Source organism: Coloeus monedula (genome assembly GCF_965178545.1).
Source record: "Coloeus monedula genome assembly, chromosome: Z".
NCBI classification, from domain to species: domain Eukaryota; kingdom Metazoa; phylum Chordata; class Aves; order Passeriformes; family Corvidae; genus Coloeus; species Coloeus monedula.
In genome coordinates, this window is record NC_138822.1 from 64,110,984 (window position 1) to 64,127,250 (window position 16,267).

A 16,267-nucleotide genomic window follows, 5' to 3' on the forward strand; every position below is an offset into this window, starting at 1 on the left:
CAGACTCTTTAGCATGCCCTGTTGTTAGAGGACAAAGGGTAAAGGTTTTAAACCAAAAGAGTATGGATTCAGATGAGCTATAAGAAAGACATTTTTTAAGACAAGGGTGGTGAAACACTGAACAGGTTGCCCAGAGAGGTGGTAAACAATTTTTTCATGGCAAACTCATATGTCTAGGCAAAAACCACACCTAATCTTTGGATCTGGATCGATTTCAAAAATGTCTTTGACTTTGATGGGACAACTTAAGAACTATACTGGTTTGAATCTAAGCATATCAATCTTTATGATTTGACTATGACATGTCTTTGTCAACAGTCTTTGTGACAGAAAACCCAGGAAAAACAAACAAGTTTCAAAAGGAAAGTTTTGTGGCCAATGAAATACTGCTTTATTGGTGTCTTGCAACACGTAAGATGTTCTGAATTCAACAGTTTTCCAAGAGCTTTAATGCAAATCTCCACGCATAAAGAAAGGGAGGGAGAAAAAGCTCAGTTACTGCAGATTACAATATAGTACTATTTAAGAAGCCAGAAAAAATTCAAAGCTATAGACCATATGGGATCTGCCTGAATGCTTTAGAAAATTCCTAAAAACAAAAATTGAGAATTTTCATCACAATTGATTCTTGACATGTGCGTTTCATAAACACTTAAAGAGTTGTTTCCAGTAAAAAACTTAGGTAGTTTATTACCCTGTCTACACTACTAACACCCAAACTTATTTCATTTAGTCATCTCTACAATTCAGAATAACATAATGTACCATCAGAGTGACTCATGGTTGCATATTTGTAGTTTAATTATAAAAACATTGTCTCACAGTGGAGGGACTGAAGTAATTTATTTTAGCTAACATGCTTTTTGCATTTGTCATATTCTTCTCAACTTATTAAAGATGAGTACACATATCAAATCACTCTATCCTAGTCTGAATTAAAGTACAGGCCTAAGAGATAGAGTCATGCCTTGGTGCATGGTTTTCAAGTGTGTTATAGGAGTGTAAGTAGAATTGTAGTCACACTTAGTTCTTTCAACAACTCAGGTTTTCCAGGAATACTACAGCACAGGACATAACATGCAGGATATAACTAATAGGAATTAAAATTAAATACATCTCTAATTCTTGGGTCAGGCCATACAGTGTCCCAAGTAGTTTGCAAATTAGATGCAGTAGATTCAGACTAAGCAGTATTTACTTCTCCCCAAGAGCTGAAAGAAGTCATAGTCTCTGACTCTTATTCATAACTTTCCACTAAGGCATTCCCAGCTGTGATTAAAAATAAGCCAATATTAAGAAACTTTTTGATATTCCCAGAATCAATTTTAGATGCAGCATCTCAGAGGTAAAGTAAAATAAACACAGACTGCAGTGCAGATTTTAAGAAATATTTTCCTTCTGTGAATTTAAGCTTATTTTAGTAAGTCACACATCTTCACAGGTAGACCTGTCCTGCATCTATATAAATGGTAAATCACACTGAATACTGTTTTTAAAAAGCAAATTTTTTTTAAGGAACATAAGAAGCATTTAACAATTATTTCTATATTAAGCATTTGAATTTAAACTTAACTTACTCAAGTTCCTCCAACAGGAGTTTGCATTTGCATAATTTTCCAAGTGCAGAGCTAGGGTGTAGTTCCACAAATACAAATTTCATAAGACTTTTCCTTGTTCAGTTTATAGCTCTCTTCCCTTCTGCATGCTCCTGGGTTCACTGAGGAGCTGGCTGCCCAGTTAAGTTTCTGCAATCACTGTGCTGAAAGCACTTACCTATCTCTGGTCTTCAGGAATCCACTAACTTGTGCTTATCGCTGATCGCTGACAGCTCATTTTATATAAGAGAGACATTCAATTTTAAAGTACACTTTTCTTCAAAATTTAAAGGATGAGAGGTAGTCAGTTCTACCAAGCAAAATTCAAAAGAAAACAAATCCTAAGTTTTGCAGCTTAGTTTTTTTTGCTAAAAATTTGTAAAATAAAATAGCTTGCCCAAACTGATGACTCTGGGTTTGAAGTATCTAGGTGTGCAATTGTTGTCCTTCTTTATTAGAAGACATAATCACAAAAAGATTTTCTTAACACCTTTTATTAAGAGTGGGCTGCAAACCAGAACGAGCAATCTTTGCATGGATTTATTACTGAAAAGGGTTGATTTTTACCCTGACCAGATGACAGCATCCTACAGGTCAACCACGGTCCTATCCCATGTAATGGGGGAGCAGCTGTTCTGCTGTACTGCATTTCTTTCCTTTAGTGTTACTAAAGAACACTCAGTAGTTGGCTCTCTTCTGTATTCCAAAAATGGAATGTCTTGAAACGTTAGACTGCAATACCCAAATTAATTTAACACAGTTTCAGAGACAGCACAGGATTTCAAAGCTACGTGGAAACTCTTACGGCCTAGTGATATTCTCAGGTCAGCAAACAGACCAGGCTCTTTTGAACTACTCTAGTGAGACAGTACTTGTAAGAAAGATATGATATACTGTAATCCCTCTGATTTTGAGATGTGTGAGCCATGCATGGGATCGGAACCATATGCCAGCTGCTGACAGGTGGTAGTCATGTTAAGTGTAGCGTAAAGAGAAGCCTGGTAGTCCAACAGCTTTGGCTCTTCCAGAACCCCCTTTGGGAGAAACGGAAGTGGCAATCAGTGAACTGAATAATTTTGAATTTTGGCAAGAGTAGGGAAGCACTATGCTTTTGCTCTACTTTTGAAGCTGAAATCTCCAGGTTTCAGTGCATCAGTGATTTTTATACTAACTGAAATGAAAGTGCAAAGCTGTATTGCCTAAGACCACACTTTTTTCCTCAAACTGATATAGCTGTTGGCTGTTACCACCTCCCTACTGCCCCCTTCAACTTTCCTTGCCCAGGTGACCCTACAAAGCAAATCTCCTGGAGCCTGCAGGGAAGCCTGGGACATTATCTTGCACTCACCTACATCAGCATTTTAAACAGGAAATCATCAACAGGTGTGAGCAAAAGTTACATCCTGCCAACTCTGTTGTAAGGGTAATAGCTTCTGGCAGAGCAGCAGTCAATTCTTAAGCAGTTTTAGGCACATGCCTGCACTTTGGAGATGCCTGCATAAAACATTGCAGTTGGTGCCATGCCCCGTGTTTTTGCATTAAATGCATACAAAATAAAACTAATCATGTTGCTATAAAATTTAGAGTATCATCATTTTGAACATTATGGCTATGTTTTATGATAGTTATTGGTTCTTTCCATGAGGTTGCTTAAAATTAACACAGAAGGAGTAAGTACCCGTGTCAAGAATTTCAGTGTTGCCTCTTGCATTGTATAGGCTGTCTTAAAAAATGGGACCACTATGGACCATAACTACTAGTACTACCAGTTGTTTCTGAGTTGAACATTGCTTGCAAGTAACATGCTTCCTACTTTTCTCAATTTCACAATGCATCCCATATTTAAAACGAAAACAATGAGAGGTACTCAAATACTACTGCTTTCTTTAAATTATGTTCTACTTGATGCTAGCATTTTCCTTCAAATACAGTAAATATTGTAGTATAAGCATTAACAATTAATGTACGAAACATTCTAACATTTTCCTTCCATCATCCTCAAGATACCTAAGCAGTGGATAGAAAAGTAACTCAAGTGAACAGATGAGAATCCACAGATCAAAGCAAAGGAGATCTCTCTCCCAAGGAAAAAAATTAGGCTGTTCTGGAAGAATGAACTCACTGGCACTCTTTCCACTCCCAGCAGAGTAGTGGGTGGCACAGGAAGAGGAGAGACATTGGAGAAACACTGAGAGACAGTTAAGAGACTACAAAAGAAAAAAATGAGGAAGGTAAAGACTAAAAAAAAGTATAGGAATGAGAAACAAAAACAGAGAGAAAGAGATTGATCAAAATTTAAATGAAGAAAATTGTCAAATGACAGTTGAAAAGAAGCATAAATGTTGAACCAAGGAAAGAGAAACAAGAGTAGAAACAAGACAAAAAGAATGTCAAAGCCATAAAGCAAAGGGAATTTTGAAGGAGGAAATACATTAATAACATCTAATATTTTTCCAGATTTTTTTAAAATTGAGATGCTACAAGCAAAACAAGCCTCTTGGATCAGGCTGCTGTCATTATTCCTTGCATAAGTGTGTCCAAGACCTTAACAAATAATTTTGTAAACACAATGCAGCAGGAGAGAGGAAGTATGTTTATGTCTCTAATGAAATCTGCAACTATCAGTAAGTGCTCTGTGTAATACAACTCTTGTAAGCAAATTTTGTAGCTTCTGTCTGCCCTGCCTCACCATCCAGCTTTGTTTTTCTTCTTGTGCAACATAACCTATCATCCCTCTTTCCACGCAAAGGAGTCTTGTAATCCAAGTCTCTCCCCCTTACCGATCATTAAAGGAAAAACAATTTTTTACCACATACTTGAAGTAGGTTTTGATTCTTACAGCAGTTGATATCCTAAGTACCACGATAGACCCAATCTCAAAGATGGATTCATCTCTCTAATTATCACTGTTTCACACAGCCACTTCTGTCTCAAAAAAGGTGTTTCAAAAAACAATTTCCTTGAGTATTTTTTGTCTCGTTAACTCATAGCACTGGAACTGTGGTAAATTACCTACAAAAGCCTGTACCCCTGTACTTGGTATTTAAAGCTTATACTGTATCACACACTTCCACTAAGCCTAGTTTGCCAAACCAGGTGTGATTTCACTTTAACTAAGTTTATAATCAGAGACCCATAGAAACACTAAGGTTGGAAAACACCTTTTCAATCAACAAGTTTGACCATTGATCCAGCACTGCCAGCCCACTAAACCATGTCCTGAAGTGCCACATCTACATGTCTTTCAAATACCTGCACGGATGGTAACTCAGCCACTTCCCTGGGCAGCCTGTTCCCAAGCCTGACAACCTTTCTGGTGAAGAAAATTTTCACCGATATCCAACCCAAACCTCCCCTGGCTCAACTTGAGGCCACATGCTCTTGTCCTATCACTTGTTAACTGGGAGAAGAGACTGACTCACACAATACCTTCCAGTAATAATTTCTGGTCATAGGTTTCTGCTGTGATTGTTACCACTAAGAGATTTCAGTCTTCCTTTTTTTCACAACTTGTTTCGCCATTCCACATTACTTATTTCTCTTTCTCATCTCCCTTCCTAATGATCAGATATCTTGTCCCTTTTTTAATGCTTTTGTAACACCATGTATTTTTCATGTTCATTGACTTGATAATTAAAAAGAGAAATAAGGTTTGTTATTCAGATCTAGCCAAATTCAAATAATTAGTTTTTCCACAGAAGTTTTAAATGTTAAAAAAATGCTCAGAAGAGTAGTGACAAAAATTATAAATACAGCCATACTGCTGTCCACTTCAAAGGTTAAGTATTCACATCAAATACTTACTACATCAAATTAATATTGTTTCAATCCATGTTAGTGATTACAATACAGTAAGCAGATTTTACATGGAAATTTTAAATTTTACTATTGCTGTAAACCCCCCCACCCCACCCCATTCTCCTGAGGTTAATTTCAAGACACTAAAGAGGCATTTTCTGGTTTTCAGATGAATGGAGTACTATTAGCTGACAGTATTTCAGCTTTCAGCTGTTTGTGCTGGTTTTGGCTGGGGTAGAGTTAACTTTCTTCACAGTGGCTGGTGGCTGTGTTTTGGACTTCTGCTGGACACAGGGTTCATAATACAGAGATGTTTTTGTTATTGCTGAGCAGAGCTTACACAGAGCCAAGGCCTTTTCTGCTTCTCTTACTGTCACGCTGGTGAGGGGACTGGGAGTGCTTGGGAGGCTGGGAGGAGACACAGCCAGGACAGGTGATCCCAACTGACCAAAGGGATATTCCAGACCCTGTGACATCATGCTCAGTATACAAAGTGGGGGGAAGAAGGAGGAAGGGGGGATGTTTGGAGCAATGGTGTTTGTCTTCCCAAGTTACTGTCATGCAGGATGGGGCCCTGCTCTCCTGGAGATGGCTGAACACCTGCCTGCCCATGGGAGGAAGGGAATTCATTCCTCCTTTCACTTTACTTGCGTGCGGGGCTTTTGCTTTCTTTATTAAACTGTGTCTATCTCAACCCATGAATTTTTCAAGTTTTGCCCTTCCATTTCTCTCTTTGATCCTGCTGGTGGGGCAGTGAGCGAGCAGCTGCCTGGGGCTCGGCTGGGTTTAACCACAATAACAATGGAGGTATGACTGCTGCTCTTGCACAAAGCAAAAATGTCCCCAGTGTTAAGCAAGTAAAACTCATGGAAACACGCTTTAAAAATATTATACAAAGTCAGCCTGTACACTTCTGTTAACTACGACTAACCCTTTGAACTTGTATACCACAGTTATTGGAGGACTGAAAATTGGCTTAACCTCTTCAGAATAACCAGCAAGTTTTGGGTCCTCCACAGGACAAAGAATTAATGGTTTATATTTTCTCATTGTATTGGCCTACAGCATAAAATTACCAGAACAGAACTTCTGCAGAAATTTCTAAAATAATACTTTTTGAGATAGTTTATTTGAATGTTATATGCTTAGTTTTACCACAAAATAATCACTGCAAAAATTATACGAAATTAATAGTTTCACTAACCATAGGACCTCCAGCTTAAAAAGAACCTCAAAGATACCAATTTTTGCAAAGCTAACAACAAAGTAACCTAATCTTGGCAAAGACTAATATAGTATTGTATCCTTGGATTGTTCAAGATAGTACTAACAATCTTTTTCTCTTGAAAGAACATTTAATTGTGAGCAACCGTCTAAGAGAAATGGAAATCACCTTAACTATGAAAAAGCTCACCTTATTCAATGATAATCTGTGGGAAAATGTGATGAGTTCTCATAGTATGAGAACTATGTAAAACTGTGATGACTTACTTTTTCAAGCAATAGGCATTTTTCTATATAAAATTCAGTTATCCTATCTTGACATTGCTTCTGTTCTGTAATAATAATATAGAGTATATTTATACTACATCCTTGACCCCTTCACAAAAATGTTAAGTAGTTTAATGCAAGAAGACGGGTGCTTTAAATAGACAACTGCTCCTAGTAGAGTAGATTGGTATGGAAGACTAAAATGCAAATTCCAGATGTTGGTCCAGAAAGCACATCAGTGAAGAAAAACTCTACATAGCATTTACTACAAGGACATGGGAATCACCACACTGGAATAGAGCAGTGATCTATCCAGTCCAGCATCCTGTCTCTGGCAATAGCTTGTACAACATCTGATACTCTGAAGTCAGTCAGCAAATCACCTCCCCAAGTTAACACAAACAGTCAGGCATTATTGTATCACCACAGCAGAGTTGGAGTGAAAAGAAAGGAGAGTATTTCTAGCACAAAAATACTCACATTTTCATAACATTCAGCTTTCTCTAGACACCCTCCCTTCTCTTTTGCCCCTTTCTCTCTCATTCTAAATATATCCAAATCCTTACTTAAGTATGTCAATACTGAGATGAAGTTGGGGTGCTTGAAAAGGTGTGTAAATATGTAGGAAGCTTAAACCAGGCTAAAAAAGATTTAGAAGATTATTTTTTCATTCTTCACTAGATTTGCTGGCAATAAAAAAAAAGTAAGATTTCCAGACAGTAAATCTAACACTAGATATCCCTTGACTAAAGCACGGATCATCTCTGAATTTAAGTCAAACAGTAGTCAAAGCTCAGATGCCTAGTCCAAATAAGCTCAGATATAGAGGAATTAAAAAAAAATAAACAAGAAAAAACCCCACTCCAAATGCTGAGATTCTCAGACATGCTGAACTGCTAGAAGCAACCAACATCAGCAGAAGAACGATTTGTTAATATGAATTACTGACTGAAGCAGTGGGGTAGGGGGTTGGCATTTACAGATCAAGAAAGGTCTGACCATATTCTAGTAGTACAGGGGTGAAGGTGGAGACAAAACTGGAGGAAAAAGAGAAAGATTTACAACAGAAGAGTTTTTTTCTTTCTTCCTTTAAAGGTTAGTGGCAGTCCTAAAACCCAAACAAAAGCTTATTTTTTTGCCAAATAGAAAAGAAACCTCTCTTTCCAATGTGTTTCTAATACAGATCTCTGGCATTCATTTATCCTTTGTAACAATCAAGTAAGTATTTTGTCAACTTTTAAAATATGTAGTTGAGTAAATCAATGGCCTTAGCAGGAGAGACCTAATATAGAGCCAGTTTTTCCAGACTAGTGAAGGAACGCTGGCTGAAGTCTGGATGGGAGGAGGGGAGCAAACATGGCTCTAATCCATCTTTGTGCCTCACTGGCATAAATTACAGCAGCACTTTTTCTGTCATTCCCCAAGCTAGCATCAGCATGTAAAAAAGACTGCAGCTTAGTTTTCAGGGGTTTACTGTGTTTGTCACAGTTAAGCTTCTGCAACTGAAGCTGCAAAGACTAGTGCTAATCTTGAGGAAGCCGTATTTCATAATCCTAAATCTGAGGTATTGTAGTAAAGAAAAAACTGCATTTTAGAAAATGTATATAAAGCAAGGTTTATAAAAGAAATATAATCAGTATTTTTCAGGTGTCTATCCTGAAGAACTTCACCCTGCAAAGCTCAATAGTATATGCTGCAGTAAATAGGAAATCCTAGAAATAAAATGGAACATATTATCAAATGTATATAGAGTAAATACTAACACTGTGCATTGTGATTTAGTTCTTACTAGAAATTAAATATTGTAACATAAAAACAGTCTGGCTAATTTCAACATTTACGTGATTCTGAAATTGCTTTTTCAATTAAAAAAGATCCAAGCCCAAACCAATTCTAGCCTATACTCTACAACAGACATTGAAAAGTCTGTTGTATCAATGACTTGATACTATTTCAAGACCGAACTCTCTCTCTGTTACAAAGCCTTTTACTGTAAGAATACAAAGTAAGAAAAATATTGTGTGTTTCCACTCCTAACTGTGCCATATTTCTCATAAAACCAATCATAAATATTCTGAAAGGAGTATTTCCTTGTATTATTAACAAAACATTTCTTAAAGAAGATAGAGGGCATAACTACTGATGCTGGATAAATAATACCTTCATTCAATATACAGATTTATTTTTTGTTTGTTCTGGAGTAAAATAAAACTATCTCTACAAACTGAGTAAAAAATTTTAACTCAAACTGCAGTTAATGTCCTGGCAAAAAGAACTTAGCATTCGCTCCCAACATTCCCACAATATTTAAGTGGCCTCAGTGACAGTTTTCCGAAATTCGGATTACTGTATCTGACTTATATAAACCAGGCTGCACTTCAAATGATTAGCACTGAACTTTTGTGAGTTTTTTTGTCCAGAGAACCAATAAATTAATAAAAACAGACTTATTCCTTTCAATTTCTGCTATAATCAGGTGATCTGATCTATGTAAAGCATCACTGTGCAAATCAAAATATTTTGTGACCAAGAAGGTATGTTTAAAAGCTTTTTAAGAAGCACGAGATTTTAAACAATGCATTGAAGTAAGCAGTGTCATTAAATTAACTTGAATTGGTTTTAATCCTCACTATCTTACATGAGGTTTTTTTACAAATAACTTAGAGGACAATAGTTTCGACAACACTAGCAATTACACAACATGGACATGAAACAGTCCATTAAGCAAGACCTGAAACATAAACAGAAGACCTTTACTGTCACACAATTTTCACAACAACTTTTGTGCAAATTGGAAGGTATTTTCAGGTATTGACTTTTTCACTTCAATTTTAAAAAATGCCTCATGACTCATACCTTTTCCTATACCTCAAATTAACCAACATTTAGAATAGTTTAGACTCAACAAAGGTAAGTAACCACAAGAATTTTAGACTGAAAAACCATGTGGAAAGCTACCACCTCATTCCAAATTCCCATTTTATTCATTCTTTCTTGCCCTACAGTGTATCTGAAAGCTGAATGGATTTATGTTGTTTCAAATAAAAAGAAAGACTAAGTTTCAGAGTCTAGACATACTTCCAAAAATACTTAAGTGACTTATTTATATTTGTCACTTAGTTACAGCTGTGACAGCACTCCACAGGGAAGGAAAAAGCTGATCTCTTGTAAAGATTAAGAAGCTTTGTGTTCACATATAACACCTTACATTCCACCCAGGAAACACTGCAGTGGTTCAGTTATGAAGCACTGGCATCACATGCTATTAATTAAATGAACTATGTAGCATGCTGGCAGTCTCAGACAAATTCTAAAAGGCTGCAGAGTGCATTACTGAGAGCAGATAAAGGCCAGTGATGACATTTGAATCCTGAAGGAGAAATTCTAAACTTCTAGCCAGGTGTAGAATGAAGGAAAAATTACTGGGCTTCACTGTAGCAGAAACTCTAAAACCAGCTGAGGGTCTACTTGCAGCCTGAACTTGTGAACAGACCAAATCCTTCTACTGAGGATGACACAGATTTTGGCTGATTCCCTGGTGGCAACAATTTTAATGCACTTCGTATAATCATGTTCATCTGGTAAGGAACAACTTTCACATGTTAGTATTTCAGTTTCTACACTGAATATTGAAGGTCCAACAGGATGAATTTGGCATTTTCCATGAAGTCAAAACTGAAGAAGTAACAACATAAAGCCATATTTATCAGAACACAGATTACCACACAGTTTTCAAGTAGGAACAGTATATTGCCTCAATGCAATGTTCATATTATAGAAACATAGAATGGTGTGGGTTGGAAGGGACCTTTAAAGGTCACCCAGTCCAACCCCACTCCCATGGGTCATCTGCCACCTCTCTGGGCAACCTGTTCTAGTGCCTCTATCCTCTGAGTAAAGAATTTCTTCCTACTATCTAATCTAAACCTCTCCTCTTTTAATTTAAAATCATTACCCCTCATCCTGTCCCTATCTGCCCAAGTAAAAAGTCACTCCCCTCTTTCTTTTAATCACCCTTTAATTACTGAAATAAGTACCCCAATAAGGTCTCTTCAGAGCCTTCTCTAACCTAGCCTGAACAACCTCAGATCTCAGCCTTTTCTCACAGGAGAGGTATTCCAGCCACCTCTGATCATTTTTGCGTTCTTCTCTGGACCAGCTCAAAAAAGTCCATGTCCTTCCCGTGCTGGGACCCCAGAGCTGGATGCAGCACTGCAGGTGGGGTCTCAGCAGAGCAGAGCAGGGGGGCAGAATCCCCTCCCTGGCCCTGCTGGCCGTGCTGCTTTGGATGCAGCCCAGGACACGTTTGGCTCTCTGGGCTGTGAGTGCCCATGGCTGGGTCATGTCCAGCCTCTCACCCACCAGCACCCCCGAGTCTTTCTGGGCAGGGCTGCTCGCAGTGAGATCATCTCCCAGCCTGTGCTTTTGTTTGGGATTGCCCTGGCCCAGGTGCAGCACCTTGCACTTGGCCTTGCTGAACTTTATGAGGTTCACATGAACCTGTTTCTCAAGTTTTTCCAGGTGCCCCTGGATGGCATCCCATCCTTCCATTGTGTCACCTGCACTGCTCAGCTTCCTGTCACCTGCAAATGTACTGAGGGTGCACTCAGTCCCACGGTCTCTACCATTGATAAAGATACTTCTTAATCAGTCCCAAGAAGTGAATGAACGGGCATGTGTTTTCAATCAATCCAAAAAATAACCCATCAGACTTCCTACTCTATGTGTCTTCCATGTCTTATAAGGGTCTGTAAACATGGTATTTTAGTGGTATGGAGTGATGATCATTTTGAGTTTTCAGTTACTTGATAAAGACAATGAAGTTTTAAATTCAAGAATGGTACTGGAGTTGATTCCTGAGCACTTTCGTGCATTTTGTCTGTGAGACTGCATAAATAATGGAGATCCTACATACATATATGCTGAATTGACTCGGCAACCTGGTGAGTTTTCAAAAAGGAATGTGGTTGCTTCTTTACTACAGAAAATTCCACCAACTCAAAAGCTGCCACAGCACTAGATATACTTCCAGTATGTCAATAAATCTTGCAGTTTTCAGGAAGCCTCCACTTGTTTTAAAAGATCAGAGAGAAGAGTGTAAGACAGTCCAGAATTTTGGTTAAGGACATGACGTGTGGATTTTTATAGCAGAGAATCTGTTCCTTCCACAAAAACCAGTATTCCATATGGAAAAGCATAGAAATATTTCTAACATTTCACAAGCATGTAAAGTTGCTAAAAATTCAGCTGGAGAGCCCTGTTTTTAGGAGTAGATAGCCATAGTTTAATGTCAAAGTGAAAAGCTTAATGTAAGAGTTGGTTAGTTCATTTCCACTTATGACTGTACCGGGGAAGAATATAATTATAGCACATAAGTATAGTATGAAGTTTTGAATGTTTATTGGAGTCTTTAGAATTCATGTGATTTTGGCAAACAGGAGTAGTAGTATGAAAAATGGGATACAATTTAAAAAGTGCAATGGCTAAATTCTAACAAGAGTGATCAACAGTATGGGTACAGGACAGAACTAAGTTAGGCCACCATTCAATAGGAAAGGATTTGTAGCTTAGAAAGGATTGGAAACCAGACATGAATAAACCAGCAACAAATAAAGTAATCCTTCCACTCAACACAGACAAAGACTTAGCTGAGTGCTGTATCCAGTCTCAGATTTCACGTTTTGAAAGAAGCACTTGGAACTCTCAGAATTACTTGATGGAAGTGTTTCAGAGTACTAAGTATCACTCTTATCCTATTTGAAGAGAAATATTTTGCACAGATTAACTGAAACAATTTTTGAATGTATGTGATTGCATCAGATTTTTTTAATCTCATCACTGGATTCTCTCTATGAAAAATATTTTGTCATGTTCACAGGATCTGCATCATTAGTTTCACTATCAGCAGGTGCTGTAACACCTTCTGGAATGAAATCTGTGTTTGACTACAGTTGTAACTATTTGATATTATCATCAGAATCCTGAAGTGTCACTACTACCTGTATGGGTATCACATACATGCAATTGTATGTGTTGCAGTAGTCTAAGCCCTAAACAAGACGAGTAGCAGCAGCGTTCTGTGTAAATGCAGCTTGTGTAATGTTTTCTCTTTCAAATTCAGGCCTATCAAGTAAATCAAGTGGCAAGTATCAAGCAGACGAACTATTCCAGCTGGGTCTTCTGTTGTGACTTATTTGGTTTTCTCAATACTAGTCTCTAAGCAAATGACACCTTACTGCCACTATGTTTGACCTCACCTACATTTTGGAGAAAAGTCTTCTTGGTTAAGATTTTAAGCTGAGAATGTAACTGAGTTCTGCCAGATAATCTCTACCTCTGCAGCACTCTGTACAACCTTTAAGAAAGAGAAGAATCAAGTAATGCATCTGACTCCTTCTTATTTGGATTGTAAGCAAATAAAGAACAACTAGTGATCAAATAGTACTGAAGACATCCAACAAATCATTAAGAGAAAAGCACCAACACTAGTTCTCAACACGAAGCCACAAGGAAAATAATACCTGGAAGAACTCCGATCAAGAATGTCTTTCCAAGGTACCTAGATGCTGTAAAATTGTGTCCACTTAGTTATTGTCAGACATTTTTATTCTCTGACCCCTTCTTTGAGCAGATACCATGTTTATTATGATATTTTTGAATTCTGCAAGGGAAATTGGATTTTGATTGCTGCAGACAAATATAGATAATCATTCCCACACAGCAGAAGAGGTTGCAATAAAATGTCTCAGTAAAGATTCTGATATTCCACATTAAAACTTAGTATTATGCATTTCTCTTCAGCACTCTTCACAACATTTCCTCAGATGCGTTCTTAGACAGTAAAATCTGGTAATAATTATCAAACACCATACACACTGTTTACAATAGAGTCATATTTCTTCTTTTTTTATTGCATAAAAAGTAGAATGCTGCTGAAAAGTGCCCAAATGTCTGCTACGTGCCATGCCAATACAGCAGCTCAGCCAAATATGCAGAGAGAAGTTTGCCAAATAAAAGAAAACATAACAAATTGGTAATGGTTTCTATCTTGACAGAGAACGAAAATTATACCTCTATGTGTGGCCACTCATGGACACATAAAAATGTCTGAGAGGCAATCATTTTACCTCAGATAACACACCCTGACAGTAGAGCAAAGCATATTGGCAGGCTTTCCCTTCCCATAAAAACAGCAACCATGACCTACAAAATGGCCTGGAGGAATCACGTAGTTTGTATGTTTCATATATGCATATGTCATACACTAATTGTATTTAATAAAAATAAAATAAAATAAAATACTGTCTTTTGAGAAGTAGATTCAAATTAAGACAGAATTTTAAAATGTAAAGTCAGTATAGTTATATCAAATACTCCTATACAACAAAGGTACTGAAAATGTAAACACTTAATCCAAAATACGCAATTTAACTTTTCAAGTGCTTCTAACAATCATTAATAGCTTTCTGAAGATTTCATTGCTTTGTTAATGTTGTTTATAGCCCATTTGCGTAATGTACATTTTACAATTTACTTGGCCTCAAAGTAAATTATTTGGAAACAGACTGTCTCATCTGAGACTGTCTCATCTGAGAGAGCAAGAGGTGGTGGTGGGTGTGAGAGTGGGACTGCATAGAGAGCACCCATGGAGTGAGTGGGCAGGCAGTGCTGAGGCAACAAGAAAACAAAGTTAACATGCACACTTACTGCGCTGCAAAATTAAGATGATATTAATTATTAGTCTATTATGTAGTTTCATATTATTCCAAGTATCTGTTTTAGTGCAATTCTGAATGTAATATTATTTTCTGAACAAAAATACAACTTCATAATCTGAAATTGCAACAGTTCTTCACTCAGTAGGAATTACAGTGGATAGTATTACTGACAATTAGTTACTCAGGTTTGGGTTTTTTTTCAGTTATTACCGACAATATCAGTAGTTACTCAGAAAGAAATAGGAAGATATGTTTGAACTCTATAAAAGTATTTAAAAGACTGATTGTACTACTGTGATGAAAAAATATTTGACATAAAGATCAAGTTCATAAGTTCATAAAAAGGCTAGATAAGGGAATCTTATACTGAACATGGGAGGTTTAGACCACATATTTGGAAGTATTTCTATACCAAGAGGGTGGTCAAACACTGGAACAGGCTTCCTAGAGAGAAGATCAATGCCCCTAGCGGGTCAGTGTTGAAGAGGTATTTGGGCAATACCAACACGCTATAGCTTTTGGCCAGCCCTGAAGCAGTCAGGCAGTTGGACTGGATAAATCACTGTAGGTCTCTTCCAACTGAAACAGTTGTTCTATAATTCTTGGAGGACTTAGAAGCACTTTGGTAGCTCAGAAGGATCTCAAAATATCAGTGAAATCCAAGGATCTCAAAATGTATATTGTATGTTATCTCTCATCCTCAAAGAGACTGAGGCAGGAAAAGACATAACGAAGGAAGAAAACATGGTTTGAAGAAGCAACAAAATTATTTTAAGTCATCTGGGATACAGAAATACTGGTTGTCTTAAAATACTTGCCAAGAACTTTCTTAAGGTTTCTATTTTACTGGTAGTTTTGCTGCAGCTCTGATGGCTTATGCATACAACTATGGAAAAAACTGTAGGCAGAGACAGCCTATTTTGTTGGACCGGCTGTAGTGTTTGCCTTATAAACGGAGATGATCTATCCTTACAAAACTTTTTTGCTAGGATTTCTTTTCTTTTTTTCTAGGCATTTTATGCATTTTTGCATTATGCATACTTTATGAGCATCTAACAGCATGCAGCCTAGGACTTCAAGATTACACTTCCAATCATACTGATTTTTATCCTCTTGCTTACCTGAGGTGGGTTCTTTGCATGAAAGATGAACATGAGACAGCAGGGTACACACTGCTTCCTTGACTGAGAGGTGTTGAGACAATAACTTCTGCAGTGCTTTATCAACTTCAGTAATACCCCACTTCCTTGGGGTCACCTTACACTTCAGATCAGTCAGTCTACCTTCATCTCATCCATCATTTAAAAATACTTACCATCCCCAACACACAGTTTTAGAAGGACTTCAAACTACGGAAAGCTAAGTGTCATCTACTCTTACGCCTTATTTTTCAGAATGCTAAATGAATGTATTTCAGCTGACTCCTAACGCAGCAGGTGCCTTCACATTTGGTGTTTTCTGCTACTCAAATTCTGCTTACCAGTAAGACTATGTTAGTACAGTAGGATTTCCATTGGTAAAGACAGAAATCCAAACAAAGAAAAACTCACCATCCTTCATCATTATCTACGTCTGGTTCTGAAAGCTCATTTTCAGGAGTTTCTTCAATTGCCTGGGTTAACTTCGATTTAAATCGGTCCAACAATGCCAGTGTCTGAAATTAAA

At 37.4% G+C, this 16,267-nt stretch overlaps 1 protein-coding gene across 1 annotated transcript in view; it reads right to left on the reverse strand.

Annotated features, from left to right (window-relative positions):
- CWC27 (CWC27 spliceosome associated cyclophilin) overlaps positions 1 to 16,267 on the reverse strand; it is a 99,417-nt gene that overhangs the window by 1,551 nt on the left and 81,599 nt on the right. Inside the window, exon 13 of the mRNA XM_082301372.1 lies at positions 16,153 to 16,256. Within this exon, the coding sequence (XP_082157498.1) occupies positions 16,153 to 16,256 (104 nt within the window). The remainder of the gene's footprint in view (positions 1 to 16,152; positions 16,257 to 16,267) is intronic.